The 13,980-nt window shown below is 39.9% G+C and overlaps 1 protein-coding gene across 9 annotated transcripts in view; it reads right to left on the reverse strand.

The window, feature by feature from the left end:
- Window positions 1-13,980, reverse strand: part of eys (eyes shut homolog) — a 259,849-nt gene that overhangs the window by 195,888 nt on the left and 49,981 nt on the right. For 7 of the 9 annotated variants that reach the window (XM_061690329.1, XM_061690331.1, XM_061690333.1 and 4 more), the window contains exons 1-2: window positions 9,957-10,057; window positions 1-669 (exon numbers count right to left, since the gene is read on the reverse strand). The exon at window positions 1-669 is cut by the window's left edge and continues 128 nt beyond it. The exons of 1 other annotated variant lie outside the window; for it this stretch is intronic. In XM_061690329.1, the coding sequence (XP_061546313.1) occupies window positions 1-620 (620 nt within the window). In that variant the 5' untranslated portion in view covers window positions 621-669; window positions 9,957-10,057. Of the gene's footprint in view, window positions 670-9,956; window positions 10,058-13,980 lie in introns of those variants that run through there. One more of the 9 variants, XM_061690334.1, reaches the window with a different exon arrangement.

Raw genomic sequence — 13,980 nt, forward strand, 5'->3', positions numbered from 1 at the left:
CCAGAGTAGCGGTGGTGACATCGGCATGAGTACGGCTCTTCCCAGTTGTCTGTTTCACAAATACCCTTCCCAGAACAAAGTGGAACCAGAGGGGAGGCCTGGCAAAGTTGCGTCTTGACCAGCACATTGAGCCTTAAACCGTGCTCACACAGCTGAGTGTCTTCGTTGTGCAGAGCAATGAAGTAGTGGTGACCTGGCTCAAGCCACTTGCTATCTACTTCTTCGCTTCCAGTGATGTGCTGAGGGAAAACAAGCTGGTCTCTTTTCAGCCCATTTGCAGAACAACTCTCAAAATAGTCCTGCGACACGTTAATAAGTCTGACACCATATGACGTCAGCGTCTCATCGGCGACCAGCGACAGTTTGTCGCCATGCTGCAGCTGAAGTGGGCAAATCTGTGGGAAGTTCATAGGTACACTCGGGTCATCTCCACCATGAAAACCCCAACAGTCTTCAAAAGTGCCACAAATATTCTCCATGAGTGTCCAGTTCACTTGGATGATGCTCTGGTACAGGTGCCATTCAAGTGCGACAGGTTTGTTGCAAACAGTTAGACAAAAGCTCATGTCCACCATGCAGCTCGAAAAGATGGACATCAAGGAAAAGAGTGATGTCTTCATGTTTTCGTCTTTTGTCCAATTCCAGGAAAGAAGTGGTGCCAAGGAATACCTAAGGGACATTGACACAACTTTAAGTTAATCATTTGTAGATGACACCTCCTACAATATTCTCAAAGCTTCAGTAAATATCCTTCCAAATATCTACACTTTCATTCACACATGGGTAGTCAAAAATATTCAAATAAACTAACATGGTTTTGGAATGTGGTACTCAGAAAGTCTTGACTGAGAAGCAGACATGTCAGTAACCATGCCTCCCCCCCGGGTAAGTTTGTTTTTTGCCTGAATATTATTTCCTTCACAGGATGCCCAGGCTCACTACTAAAGATAATCAGTCATCCAGGAGAGACTCAAAGTCCAGTGTTTACGCCTTTATTTGAAGAACAGCCAGTGGAGGTGACTCAGAAATAAATTTTGGTGCCTCCTGGACACCATCCAGGCAATTGCAACTTGGAGGAGACATTTGTTAAGACCTAGGATATGGTAGAAGAAGTGTCTCACAGCTGGCCAAAGACAGGAAAGTCTTGGCCTATAAACATATATGTTGTTCAAACATGGAAAAGTGGAAGAAAAAGCGGTCTCGGTTTGTTTTCAATTACAGTAACTCAACCTTTTTTTGCTGTCACACAAGGGTGTAACTAAAGGCATCCCTAAAAAACAAATAATGACGGTCATCTTTAACCAGTAATCTTATGAACGATGCTTAAAAGTCAATCTGCAATTCCATTCTCTAAAATTGGCACAAATATGGGTGTTTGTTCACAGGCTTTCCAATCAATGTTATAGCTAATTGGCCAAAATAGAGTCATTACAGTCAGTCAGTCATTACAGCACAATCACTGATTGGTTGTGATGTCACTCAGTGTGTGAACATTACATTACATTACATGCGCGACAAATACATGGTCAATATGGCCAAATGTTGAAAAGGATAGTAAAAATATATATTTTGTAACTATTGTTTGGTTTTCGCGGCACGGTGGCCGACTGGTTAGAGCGTCAGCCTCAAAGTTCTGAGGACCTGGGTTCAATCCCCGGCCCCGCCTGTGTGGAGTTTGCAATGTTCTCCCCGTGCCTACGTGGGTTTTCTCCGGGCACTCCGGTTTCCTCCCACATCCCAAAAACATGCATGAATTGGAGACTCTAAATTGCCCGTAGGCATGACTGTGAGTGCGAATGGTTGTTTGTTTCCATGTTCCCTGCGATTGGCTGGCAACCAGTTCAGGGTGTACCCTGCCTCCTGCCCGACGACAGCTGGGATAGGCTCCAGCACGCCCGCAACCCTAGTGAGAAGAAGCGGCTCAGAAAATGTATGGATGGATGTTTGGTTTTCTGGAAGTTGTACATGGCAAACCATATCAGGAAAGAAAGCCCTTTGTCTTTTTTTTCTTAGCAACTTACTTTTTATTTTGCCCTATAAAGCTACATAAACCATGTAGTGTTTGATTTTGTTGAAAAGTAAAAATGTAAGTTCAATGAAAGGTAGGCCCATTAAAACTAACTAAAATCTCATACTTCAAAATAATGTCCTAATTCATCTCCAGATCAAAAGCCAGTGAAACTATTAATTAGAGGTCAAATCAAACAGGGCTGCTTTAAATCTGGATTAAACCAACACGACAATACAGAAATGACAGCAAACATAATTTTCTGAGGATTCACAGGCTTGTTTCTTCAGCTTTTCATGCAGAGTTGTTTGTAATGTGTGTGTGTGTTTGTGTGTGTGTGTGTGCGTGTGTAGGCACTGCAGTGCTGCTGACCACAAAGTGTGTCCCGGCAGCCTCAGCCCATCTTAAGTTTCTGCAGACAGTGACAATGCCAGATAAAATATTCTCTCTCTGCCCCACCGGTGCCTGAACCTCAGTCTCTGGCAGGGAGATGAGTTAAAGCAGACTACACAGTATTTAACCCCTCAGGCCATTTTCATTTGTGCTCAACATAAAACAAAAAGTGTCAATGCCTCCTAAAAAAAATAATTAATTAATTTAAAAAAACCTGAAAATGCAACACAAAGACAAAGGTGACGTGATGAATGAAAGAGTGAGTATTGCCATGAAGGCTATGGAACCATATGTAAAAAGTAGACTGCTTTTCATCAAATGAATTGACTGATTTTCATTAAAATAGAAGAAAAGATAATATCACAAGGCTTAGGTAATATGCCGACGTTACAAAACAGAAAATGGCAAAAAGTCTGAGAAAAATAAGGTGGGGGCCCCTTACATTTCAGCTCTGTGCACAGCAGGAACTTCACAATGAGTGGGTTTGCGAAAAGGCACGTTTGATTACAGCGTTTCTCCAGACTAGGAGTTAGCTGTATATTGTAGTGTGCTTGATTAAACACATTTCACACAAAGCACAACCTGTGCCAACGGTTAATTTTTGCCTCTAGTTTGGAAAGGATTTTGCTTGTTTAACACACACACACACACACACACACACACACACACACACACACACATGCTTGTAATATTACAACTTTATTCTTAAATTCAATAATCCTAAAAGTAAAATAATATCGTGTGTAGGCGTGTGTGTGTGTGTGTGTGTGTGTGTGTGTGTGTGTGTGTGTGTGTGTGTGTGTAACACATTGCACGTTACATTTTTACATCCTTGTAATCCATTTAAATTATAAAGGTTACTTACAGCATAAGTGAAATTTTAACAATATTTGAAATTGCAGAGTAAATTCAAGGGCCCCTTATGGTGGCCTGGAAGTGCAAAACAATATAACAAATTGTGAAACACTTTTACATTTCAGAAAACAACTTAACAAAAGCCAAAACACTTTACAAAAGACACAACAAATTACAATTGAGACAACCAGGAAAGGGAACGTCCCATTTTACAGACTTTCTTAGAAATCCGACGCCCTTTCTCGGCAAGAACCGCCCCACTTCAACATGATTGGCTCCTGCATTGCGGGGAGGGTACGCTACACAGATGTAACGAGATGTCCATCACAAATATATTAAAAAAAATAAAGCAGTTTATTATGATTCGGTTTGGGAGTAGGGTTGGGGTTAAGGCAGTTTAGGATGAGTTAAGGTTAGGATTACGGTGGTTAAGGCTGGCGCACACCGAGCACCGCCGGCGAACGTGACTGAACTGTGGTGCAGTGTGCGTGGTTTGGCAACTGTTTCCTTGAGCAGTCGATCGGCCACTGGTTTTGACGCGATTCAAAATTATAATCTCCGTTGCACGGCGTCTTAATGTCGCAGTTTACATTCAATCAAAATGCACAGAACTTTCTCCTGCGGTGAAAATACATTTCTGGGTTTGCGAGCAATGCTGCCGCGTTGCCTCGGCTCAAGCCATATAAATTGTATGTAAAGCACCAAATGTTGTTTTAAATCAATACTAAACTATATTCAGAATGTATAATGTGCTTGTGCATGAAAAAGCGAAGTTTGTGACCAGAATGTACGTTCAAGTGAATGGAGCTGGCAGCTTCCTTTCAAATATCCACACTTTACACACACTCCCTTTAATTCTCACCAGCATCCTCTTTCTTGAACAGCCTGCTTCTTCCTTAACTCGTAATCTATATTTTTATGGTTTCAGAAATGTTCAATAATAGAGTGCATAATATAGCATATTTTATATGCACTGCAAAATCTACTGCACATATCCACAAGATGGCCGTGGCAGCGATCTAGCTACCCCCCCCCCCCCCCCCCAAAAAAAAAAAAAAGAGAGAGCGAGACAGCTGGGACACGAAGAAGACACTTTTATATCCCCATGCATGGGGACATCAAACAGACACCATCGACAAGCAGCATGAGTAATAGATTAATGCCAGAGGAGACACTGTGACCAGTACAAAAATTCTGTTTTATTTATTTATTTTGCCAATATCTACCAAAATAAGTAAAAAAAATAATAATAATAATAAAAAGCCAAGTGAAGCCTGGTTTATTCAATGTTCTGTAATCCATTCGTTCCAAATACTGACTTTGATATTATTTACTTGTAAATTAAAGATGAATTCAATTGGGGCTCTTAACCACAATTATCAACCTTAATTGTGACATTTATTTTTCTTTAATGATGTCAATTCATGAAATCACAGAAATCCATACTGTTGTACAGTACCTAAATAAAGAGACCAAAGGTCTATTCAGTTATGTTTTTAAGGTATTGATCGAGATTAAACTTTTCCACACAGAGGCATGGTTCTAGTAATAAGGGCCAGTGGGTCAAAAGCAAGGTCAGGAACGTGAGGGTCAAGTAATTGTCTCCTCTCAGCTTGACTTTTCATTAGGACTCCAGCGTTTTAGGATGCCTAACACGAAGGTGCGCAGAGGGCAACAGATCAAGGGAGGCAGCGTATATCCTCATTTGAGCAACGACACCATGAGGAAGCCATATTATCACACCAAATTGGATAGCAGACATATCACGTAGTCTTGTTGTCGTGCCAGGTGACAGAATTTGACACTCAATTTATATTGATATTTGCATGCTTTGTTTAAATCCCATGTGGAAAAAATGCATTTGATTTTGAATTTGTTAACCGTTTTTTTCATCAAACATGAAAAACACTTTTAATTGCACCTCCTTTAAAATTAGAGTAAAATGATTAGTCTGAAACACCAGATGGTATTTTCCACAAATTAATCTGGCAAATAGTTGATATCAACTGTTAGGAAAAGCGTAGTAATTTTCATAAATAAATAACACAATAAATCAACACAATGGCGACAGAGTTCCATTCCTACAGCGGCCGGCGATGTAACTCAAATTGCTCAAAAGTCATGACTACAATAAATATTTGAATGCAGAAAACAATCAAATAAAGAACCATAAATACGGCCGTAACCAAGCGTGCCTTCTGGTGCCACATGACAATGTATTCCTACAGTATGTCAACCTGTTTGTATCCTGAAAACTTCATAACCAAACAAGGGAGCTGGAACCTATCCCAGGTGACATCAGGAAAAAAGCAGCCTGCTCTGGACTGGTCACCAGTGAGTAACAAGGCACACATAGAGACACACAGTCTTTCATGTTGACGTTCACATCGTCATTGCGTGGGAAATGAACCCATGCTGCCTGGACAGAAGTCAGGCAAATAAGTAGCCAATATACCGTACATACTGAGGATATAATTTGTACTGTTTAAATTGCTTTAGTGCATCACAATGGGTGCTACTGTTGCTGTGTGATGTCAGACATCCCCGATTTCACAATTGGAAACTCTGACTTTGAGTGTCATTTCATTAAAATTTTTGACTTCCCTGTTCTCTTTACTACACTAAAGTAGTTTGACGATTAAATAGTCTAGGTAACATAACTTCAAACTGAAATAAAACCAGATATTTTTTTCCATATCAAATAAATACAATGCCGATAGCATTGAAGCTGCCAACTGCCTGAGTGGTAACGAATGACTTGTGTATCAATGAGCACACACAGGCGTAAGCTGATACAAATTCACTAAATTGTAAAGGCATCCTTGTGCATGGTAATTTCTAATCATGCTTTCCTTGAATCACATCTTTTGAAAGCTGCAGGAACTAAATGTTAATGTCGATGTTTGTTGATCTGCTGTGTGCACTCCATGTATCCCTCGTTCTTCTTGCCTGCTTGTGCAGCGGGCTTGATACAAACATAAAAATAGCCCTTCATGTTGCAAGCCTCCCTCTCAGCGCAAGTCTGCTGCTTTTCTGTCATAGTAAGTTCCTGAAAAAGCTTTCATTTTAAAACGTTGTTTTAGAAATCCCTTCCAAATCAGATAAGATGCTGAAATCATTAAATCTAGAAGGGAAATTTCATAAGGAGGCAGATAAACTTCATTACTGAATCAATTCGCCAACATGTGAGTCTGTTCTAAAAGTCCAGCCCTTTGTCAGCGTAAAAATTACACAATCATTAGGAAAACCTTTGGACTGTAAAGTAAAGTGCTTAAAATAATCTTGCACAGACCGACTCACTGCTTGTGTCTTTTTGATACACTGTGGGGTGTGGATATGGTCAATCATGTTTTTCTAAACAAATATGCCAGTCAAAATTATTTTGTGTGAAAGAATCATGAGAATGATACTTGATAAACATTGAACTTGATAATTCTCAAGAAACATCTATAATTCAAATTAATGCCACTGTATAGCCATGGGAGAAGTTATGAACTAAGCATCACAAGGCTGTTGCCTGTGTCACACTGTCTCACTTGTGCTGCCTGTGAGGCTTTGTGGATCATCATTGGCTATAACACTGATGAACATGTGGACTACTCAGTCGAGAAAATTAACCTCTGTATCCATTGAACTGCTTTATAGGTTTCCGTTGGTGACATTGGAAAAAAATATTTTCAGCCATATTGGTAAAGCACAAACAAATAAGTAATATTCTAAGACCATGTGTACCTGAACGTATGCATAGTGAAACCTTCAACGTTTAACACAATCTGCATTAATAACCTTTTTTATTTTAGTTTAGTTTACTGTAGCAGGATGTAGGATGAGAATCAGCACCTCCAAATCTGAGACCATGGTCCTCAGTCGGAAATGGGTGGCGTGCCCTTTCCGGGTCGGGGATGAGATCCTGCCCCAAGTGGATGAGTTCAAGTATCTTGGGGTCTTGTTCACGAGTGAGGGAAGAATGGAACGGGAGATCGACATGCGGATCGGTGTAGCGTCTGCAGTGATGCAGACTTTGTATCGGTCCGTTGTGGTAAAGAAGGAGCTAAGCCGAAAGGCGAAGCTCTCAATTTACCGGTCGATCTACGTTCCTACCCTCACCCATGGTCACGAGCTGTGGGTCGTGACCGAAAGAACAAGATCCCGGATACAAGCGGCCGAAATGAGTTTTCTCCGCAGGGTGTCCGGGCTCTCCCTTAGAGATAGGATGAGAAGCTCGGTCATCTGGGAGGATCTCAGAGTAGAGCTCCTCCACATCGAGAGGAGCCAGATGAGGTGGCTGGGGCATCTGATTCGGATGCCTCCCGGACGCCTCCCTGGTGAGGTGTTCCGGGCACGTCCCACCAGGAGGAGACCCCGGGGACGACCCAGGACACGCTGGAGAGACTACATCCTGCGGCTGGCCTGGGAACGCCTCGGGATCCCCCCGGAAGAGATGGATGAAGTGGCTGGGGAGAGGGAAGTCTGGGCGTCCCTGCTAAAGCTTGCCCCCGCGACCCGACCTCGGATAAGCGGTAGAAAATGGAGGGATGGATGGATGGATGGATACTGTAGCAGTGTGTAGCCTTCAATTACCCTAATATGCATGTCTTTGGAGATGGACTGTAGTAAGAAGCCTAAGTCCCAGTAGAAATATGCAAGCAGGGGGAGAACATGCAAACTTCACATAAAAAGGCCTCAAAGCCAGAACATCTGACTGTGAGGCAGACGTGCGACCCACCAGTATCACCGTGTCCCTCTCGCAAAGGGTTGGACAATTTCTAATGCAAAAAAATGACACTAAAGTTGCTGTCAATGTTTTCTACTGTTGAGTCACATTAAAAGCGGGTGACATTTGTCACAGGAAATACAGCATTACACAGTGAGTAAATAGTGCCATCGCTCTTCCAAACGCATCTATAAAAAAGGACATTTTGACAGTGGATCAGTTTGAAATATGCCAGAGAGTAATGGAACAAGAGGGAACAGTTACAACAAGCTTTGACAAAAATGATTGCAGGCGACACTATTCAACTTTAGTGAACTTTTGGTTTCACCCTCTGACAAAGATAAATATGTGGTACAAGTTTGAATATCAATTGAAAATTGTGACTGGTATAAAGGTGAGATCCAATAGTCCACAATTTGACCTCATGCCGCAATACCATTACATGTCATTCAAAATCCGAATAATATTATGAATAATAATAATATAATTATGAATAATAATTCTGAAGGTTTTGAGGAACATTAATTGATCATTGAGACAGGTAGAATGGTGTGAACCGCCAATCCACAATGTGACCTGTCCTTACGTAATGGCTATCATTCAAAATTAGGGTAACTTCATCAATAGGGAGCAACGGTGTGAAAATAATTAATAAAACTGGTCTAGTCATACTTAATAAACTTAAAAGACACTTCGAGCCATTGACTAAGTTAGACTAAGACCACAAGCACCATAGCTCCACCCAAAGCTTTGGCCTCACCACAGTGACTTTTCATTGCAAAATATTTAATTTTTCTTTGATACAATGTTTTCAAAAGTCCCCTTGTCATGTTGTCTACTGTGATTCTGTGTATATTTGGCACTCTGGGTAAATAACCATGACAATTTAGACATCGGTTAGTTTTCTCTGGGGTAAATACAATATATCATATTTTTTCCTTCAAACACCTACAACGTTTAGGGCCCAGCATCAAGAAAATAAGGCTAGTCTTTGAGGCTGCACAGTCACATATAATCATGATTTAGTTTTAGGTTGTACAGTCACAGACCACAAAACAGATTTTTGACTTACTAACAGCTTTGGGCACATTATTGCATTTACACATTGTGTTCTGTGTGTCTGCCAAGGTTTAGAAGTGTCACAGTTTTATGATACACAACTTTTATAACCCGAGTGGACATAAAAAAGTACATTTAGTGTATGAAGCTGTTATAGCATTAGAGTTTAAGTCAAACTCATATTGTATAATCAGGCATTATATATTGTAACACTGTGTTTCAGCCATTCAACAGGTGAATAGTTGACTTGAAGTTTCTGATGAACACTTGAACCACAGGTGGTTGGGTAAAAACAAATGAACGAATGCGTCACCATGCGTTTGCTACTTTAAAAAAATACATCCGTCCATCCGTCCATTTTCTTTACCGCTTATCCTCACTAGGGTCGCGGGCTGCTGGAGCCTATCCCAGCTATCTTCGGGCGTAAAAAAAAAAAAATAATAATTCTCAAATATCTTCATTTTTTTTAAAACACGCTTTTAATTTAAGTGGGTTAACTTGGCCCTCAGCAAAACAGAACTAATTAGATTATAGTGCATATCCACACACCGCTAGGAAATGTTATTTAGGAAAAACGTCAAATATATATATACTGTCACATACAGTACACAATTTGTATGTGTGCCCTCCTTGTTTAGAACATTTCACTGTTAATTATCGTTAGTTATGTCTGACATAGTTTGGGACCTATGCCACTTCTCTCATGCACTAATCTGGAGTATGCTTCTAGTCAAAAAAGTTGTTCTTTAAACAACAGATTAGCATTACACCCAGCCGTCATGTCTGTCTGGACCCTTTTTACAAAGTGTAGGCCTAGGATTTAGCATGGCAGGCTAATCTGACTAGTAGGGCCATCTGTTAGTGTATGCAGAGCAGCACAGCATTCGTGTCTGCTCGCTGTCAATTAGACAAAGGACACATGCTCACCATGAAGTTCAAAAGGATCCGAACTGCAGCATCATTTTGTGGAATTTCTTATTCAGAGTTGAGATGTGTGTCTCCCCGGGGAATTGGACAGCTGAGCCATTTAGGAGAGCGCCGGATGACTCTGTTGCTAGGAGATGTGATCAGACGCTAAGGACTGGAGGCGTGCCTACTTGTAGGAGAGAGGCCCTATGGGACACAACAGGGCGGAGATACAGCCTGCCTGTTTGATTATTCAATTAGGCTAAGCTAAATATTCAGCAGGCAAGCCAAGCCATTATCTTATGTAAACAACTCCATCCATCCATCCATCCATCCATTTTCTGTACCACTTTATCCTCACGCAGGTCACGGGCGTGCTGCAGCCTATCCCAGCCATCTTCGGGGGAGAGGAGGGGTACACCCTGAACTGGTCGCCAGCCAATCGCAGGGGACATTTAAACAAACAACCATTCGCGCACACATTCACACCTCAGGGCAATTTAGAGTTTCCAATCAACCTACCATGCATGTTTTAGGGATGTGGGAGGAAACCAACGCAGTCACGGGGAGAACATGCAAACTCCACACAGGCGGGTCCAGGATTTGAACCCCGCTCCTCAGAACTGTGAGCCAGATGTGCTAACCAGTCGACCACCATGCCGCCATGTAAACAACTCAATAAATCAAAATTTGTTTTTGTCCTATATGAGGAATTGGTGCTCAAAACAAATACAAATTGTGGACTTTAAAAACAAGACTGTGGACCATTGCAGATATGGTTATGCTTAAATTTAATCAGTTGACTGACTTCATTGCTTACTACTTGAAACAGTACATTTTTGGAAGTAAACGGTAAAATGCAAGCATGGCCCAAGTGTACATATAAAAAGTTGTATAAATTGTTTTGTCCAAAAGATGAATCTACTTTAGATAAATGTATGTTTACATTGGATTGGCAATATTAACACAATTTAAAGGATTAAAGATACAGTGGAAAGTTTAAGGTCATTACTTCTCGTTTCAGAGGGCAGAAAGAAATATGACCGATGAAGCAAAGTTGAGACTGGTTTGACATCGTATCACAATACATGTACATAACATAATGTACATAAAGCCAACAAACATTGGTACTACACCGAAACACGAAACATGCTATCTCAATGAGAAACGTAGTGCTCGTTGACAACATTCCAAATACGTGTCACAGAATTCTGAGGAGCACTGGAACAAGTCAACTCATCAAAAACCGGAAAGCTCGTTGAAGAGTAACCATGTATATATGGTGTGTTTAATTAACAGGAAAGTTAGACAAAAACAACTTTAGCGTACTAATTAGGCAGCTTGGGATATGCTGACACAACATATCTGTGCAAAGTCAGTCTTTGTGTAGCGTTACATTATATGTTTGTAATCCTGCAGGGATGTTAATCATCTTCTACTACTGATTATAAGTGAATAAACGATAAGATGCACATTTGTTTAAATTTGTGCGGTTGACCCAAAGAGATTAGTATTAATTAACAGGGCACTTAACTTTGAAATCCCGCTCTTGCAGTCGCAGACCAAGATTCTACAGTGCTCATATTATATTCACATTCAGTTGTTCAGGGACTGTTTTGACAGCTGGTGTATGAGGGATTTCAACAATGACCTATATCCCTTTAAATAAAAAGTTACATTCATATCCCCTGCTGCACCACTGCAATCACTTTCTACTGATCGTTGCCAAGCAACAGTATGAGTAAAGGGTTAAGAGCCTTACTACAGGACAATTTGGTGTCTGGAGATTGTTCAGGTGAAAGTGTCTCTCTCTTTACGACATCCAAAACAAATTACTCCACGTAGACAGAGATTTTAAAAAAAAAATTGCAGATTTTTACCTCATGGCTTTGTTTTCAACTTCTTCAGTTAGATAACTACATGGATGTATACTATACTTACAAATATCATCCTATTACATTTCGAAGAAAATCCACCAACATAAATATTAAAAATGTAATCCTAAATAGTAGTATAGTTAATTACAAAAACAATCAAGATTAAATTGTTAGATTTCTGACTTGATTAAAAAAAAATGCTCCATTCAACAGCTCTCTGTGATGCTGTATATTTAAATTCTGTTGAAAAAAAAGACCAAATAATTGTGCAGTTATAAACTATAGTTATTTTTGCATATTGTTTAAATACATTCATACACATATGAAGAAATAGATTATAAAATTGTCATAGTAGTGATAAGGCTTGGTAAAGGCTTATGCATTCTCTGCACATGGTGGAAAACTTGAACCTTGAAAAGGGCTTCTCGTGTGTATCTTTGTCATTATGTCACTTTCAAATGGTAATTTGAGGCTCAATCTCAGGAAAGCGCTTCACATCAAAATACATGAATATAAAACATGTTACCTTACCTTAACATTTGATATATTTTAGCTCCAATGCTTATTCTGGTCACAGACATTTAAATTGGTGAATTCGGTTGGCTCCCCCACTGTGGTTAGATTAATGAGCTGCCCTTTGGCTTACAACATTGGCAATATTTCCTGCAGTTTATGGCCTCTTCATTAGGTGTAGAAATATTGACCTTCGCTGCGCTCTTTTTTTTTTATGAGAATATATAACCCACAAAAGCAAGCATTTATCTGTATAGCACTGCAAACTATTTGTGTCATTCCACCATCTCCGGTATGAAAAAAAGGCTTGCATATTTGACCTTTTATCTAAAAATATGCTTTTATTTAGGCTGGGAGTTGAGGAGTGTTTACTGTAAATTTATTGCCAATCATACGCTAAAGTTCCTGCAATCGAACACTGAACCGGAGGAATTTTTTTGCTGTTGTGTCCATGTAAAAGTGTAAAAAACAATATTATTACAAAATGTATAAAAATTACACCGATAAATACCCCTCCCACCCAAATTACAGCAGAGCATTTTTTCATATCATGTAGCAGCCTATGAGCGCTTGAATTTTAGATTAGAGTGAATTTTTTTTTTTCCAGCATTTACAATCATTGTCATCCAGATGTAAAGTCACCCTACGTTATCACTTCATTATATGACACTACACTTTCATGGGTTATTGACTTAATTTAAGTCATTCTGTATTGTTTTCAATTATGTATGAAGACAATAAGTCACACATGAAAAAAAAAAAAAACATAAATTAAGTGGACACCAGCCCCAAAATGAAACACAATGTTAGCTAACCTTCATTTTAATGCAAATATAGTTAAGAACTTATTTTAGGTAAAACATTATAATCGCAAAACCCTTTAGTCCTTGTCCATTGATCTGCAGTTATTTGTAGTCTTTTGCAATCTATTGCCGCAGGTTACAAAGTCTGTGGGCTTGAGGCTCTTTGTACTACAAAATATGATGACTCATCATCTTGTTAATCAAGCCCGCAGTTATGCACACAAAGTCAGCTGCGAGGGGCCCGCTGAGAAATACTGGGATCCCTCTTGAATATAAATATAATGAGATTGTTCCACAAGCGCTCAGCGGCTGAATACTGAACTCAAGCCCACTTTTGTGTTCACTAATCATAAAACAGCATATGTGCAGTCAAAAACAACATCAGTGAAGATTGACAATTGTGGTATGACAGTCACAGGTCTGCACACACAATTGATGATATCAATTGATACAGACAAATTATATTTGGCACTATACCTTGTGTGTTTTTGACATATTTGGCAAATAAAGAGGATTCTGATTCTGATGTAGATACTCAACAGTGTGCGTACTGACAGAGTAGATACTTCAATCCCCGTATGAAAATATGCCCTCACATGGATTAACTAAATAATTATCGCATCATTTGGACACCAATACAAGCTCTTGTGTCGCGGCCTTCGTGGTGCTGTTTAGGAAAGTTGCCGACAACGGTTGCTCCCACCTTCTTCTCAGGTCTGATAACTCATGGCTTGTACAATATGCAATATACTATATCAGAGTTTACCTGCACTGACCTACAGAGCATAAATTCCCTTCATGTTTGGAGGAGGACAACATTTACAAAGCAAGTAATGTCCCCCCCAAATGGAT

The sequence above is a fragment of the Phycodurus eques genome, chromosome 11, assembly GCF_024500275.1.
Source record: "Phycodurus eques isolate BA_2022a chromosome 11, UOR_Pequ_1.1, whole genome shotgun sequence".
Lineage (NCBI taxonomy): Eukaryota > Metazoa > Chordata > Actinopteri > Syngnathiformes > Syngnathidae > Phycodurus > Phycodurus eques.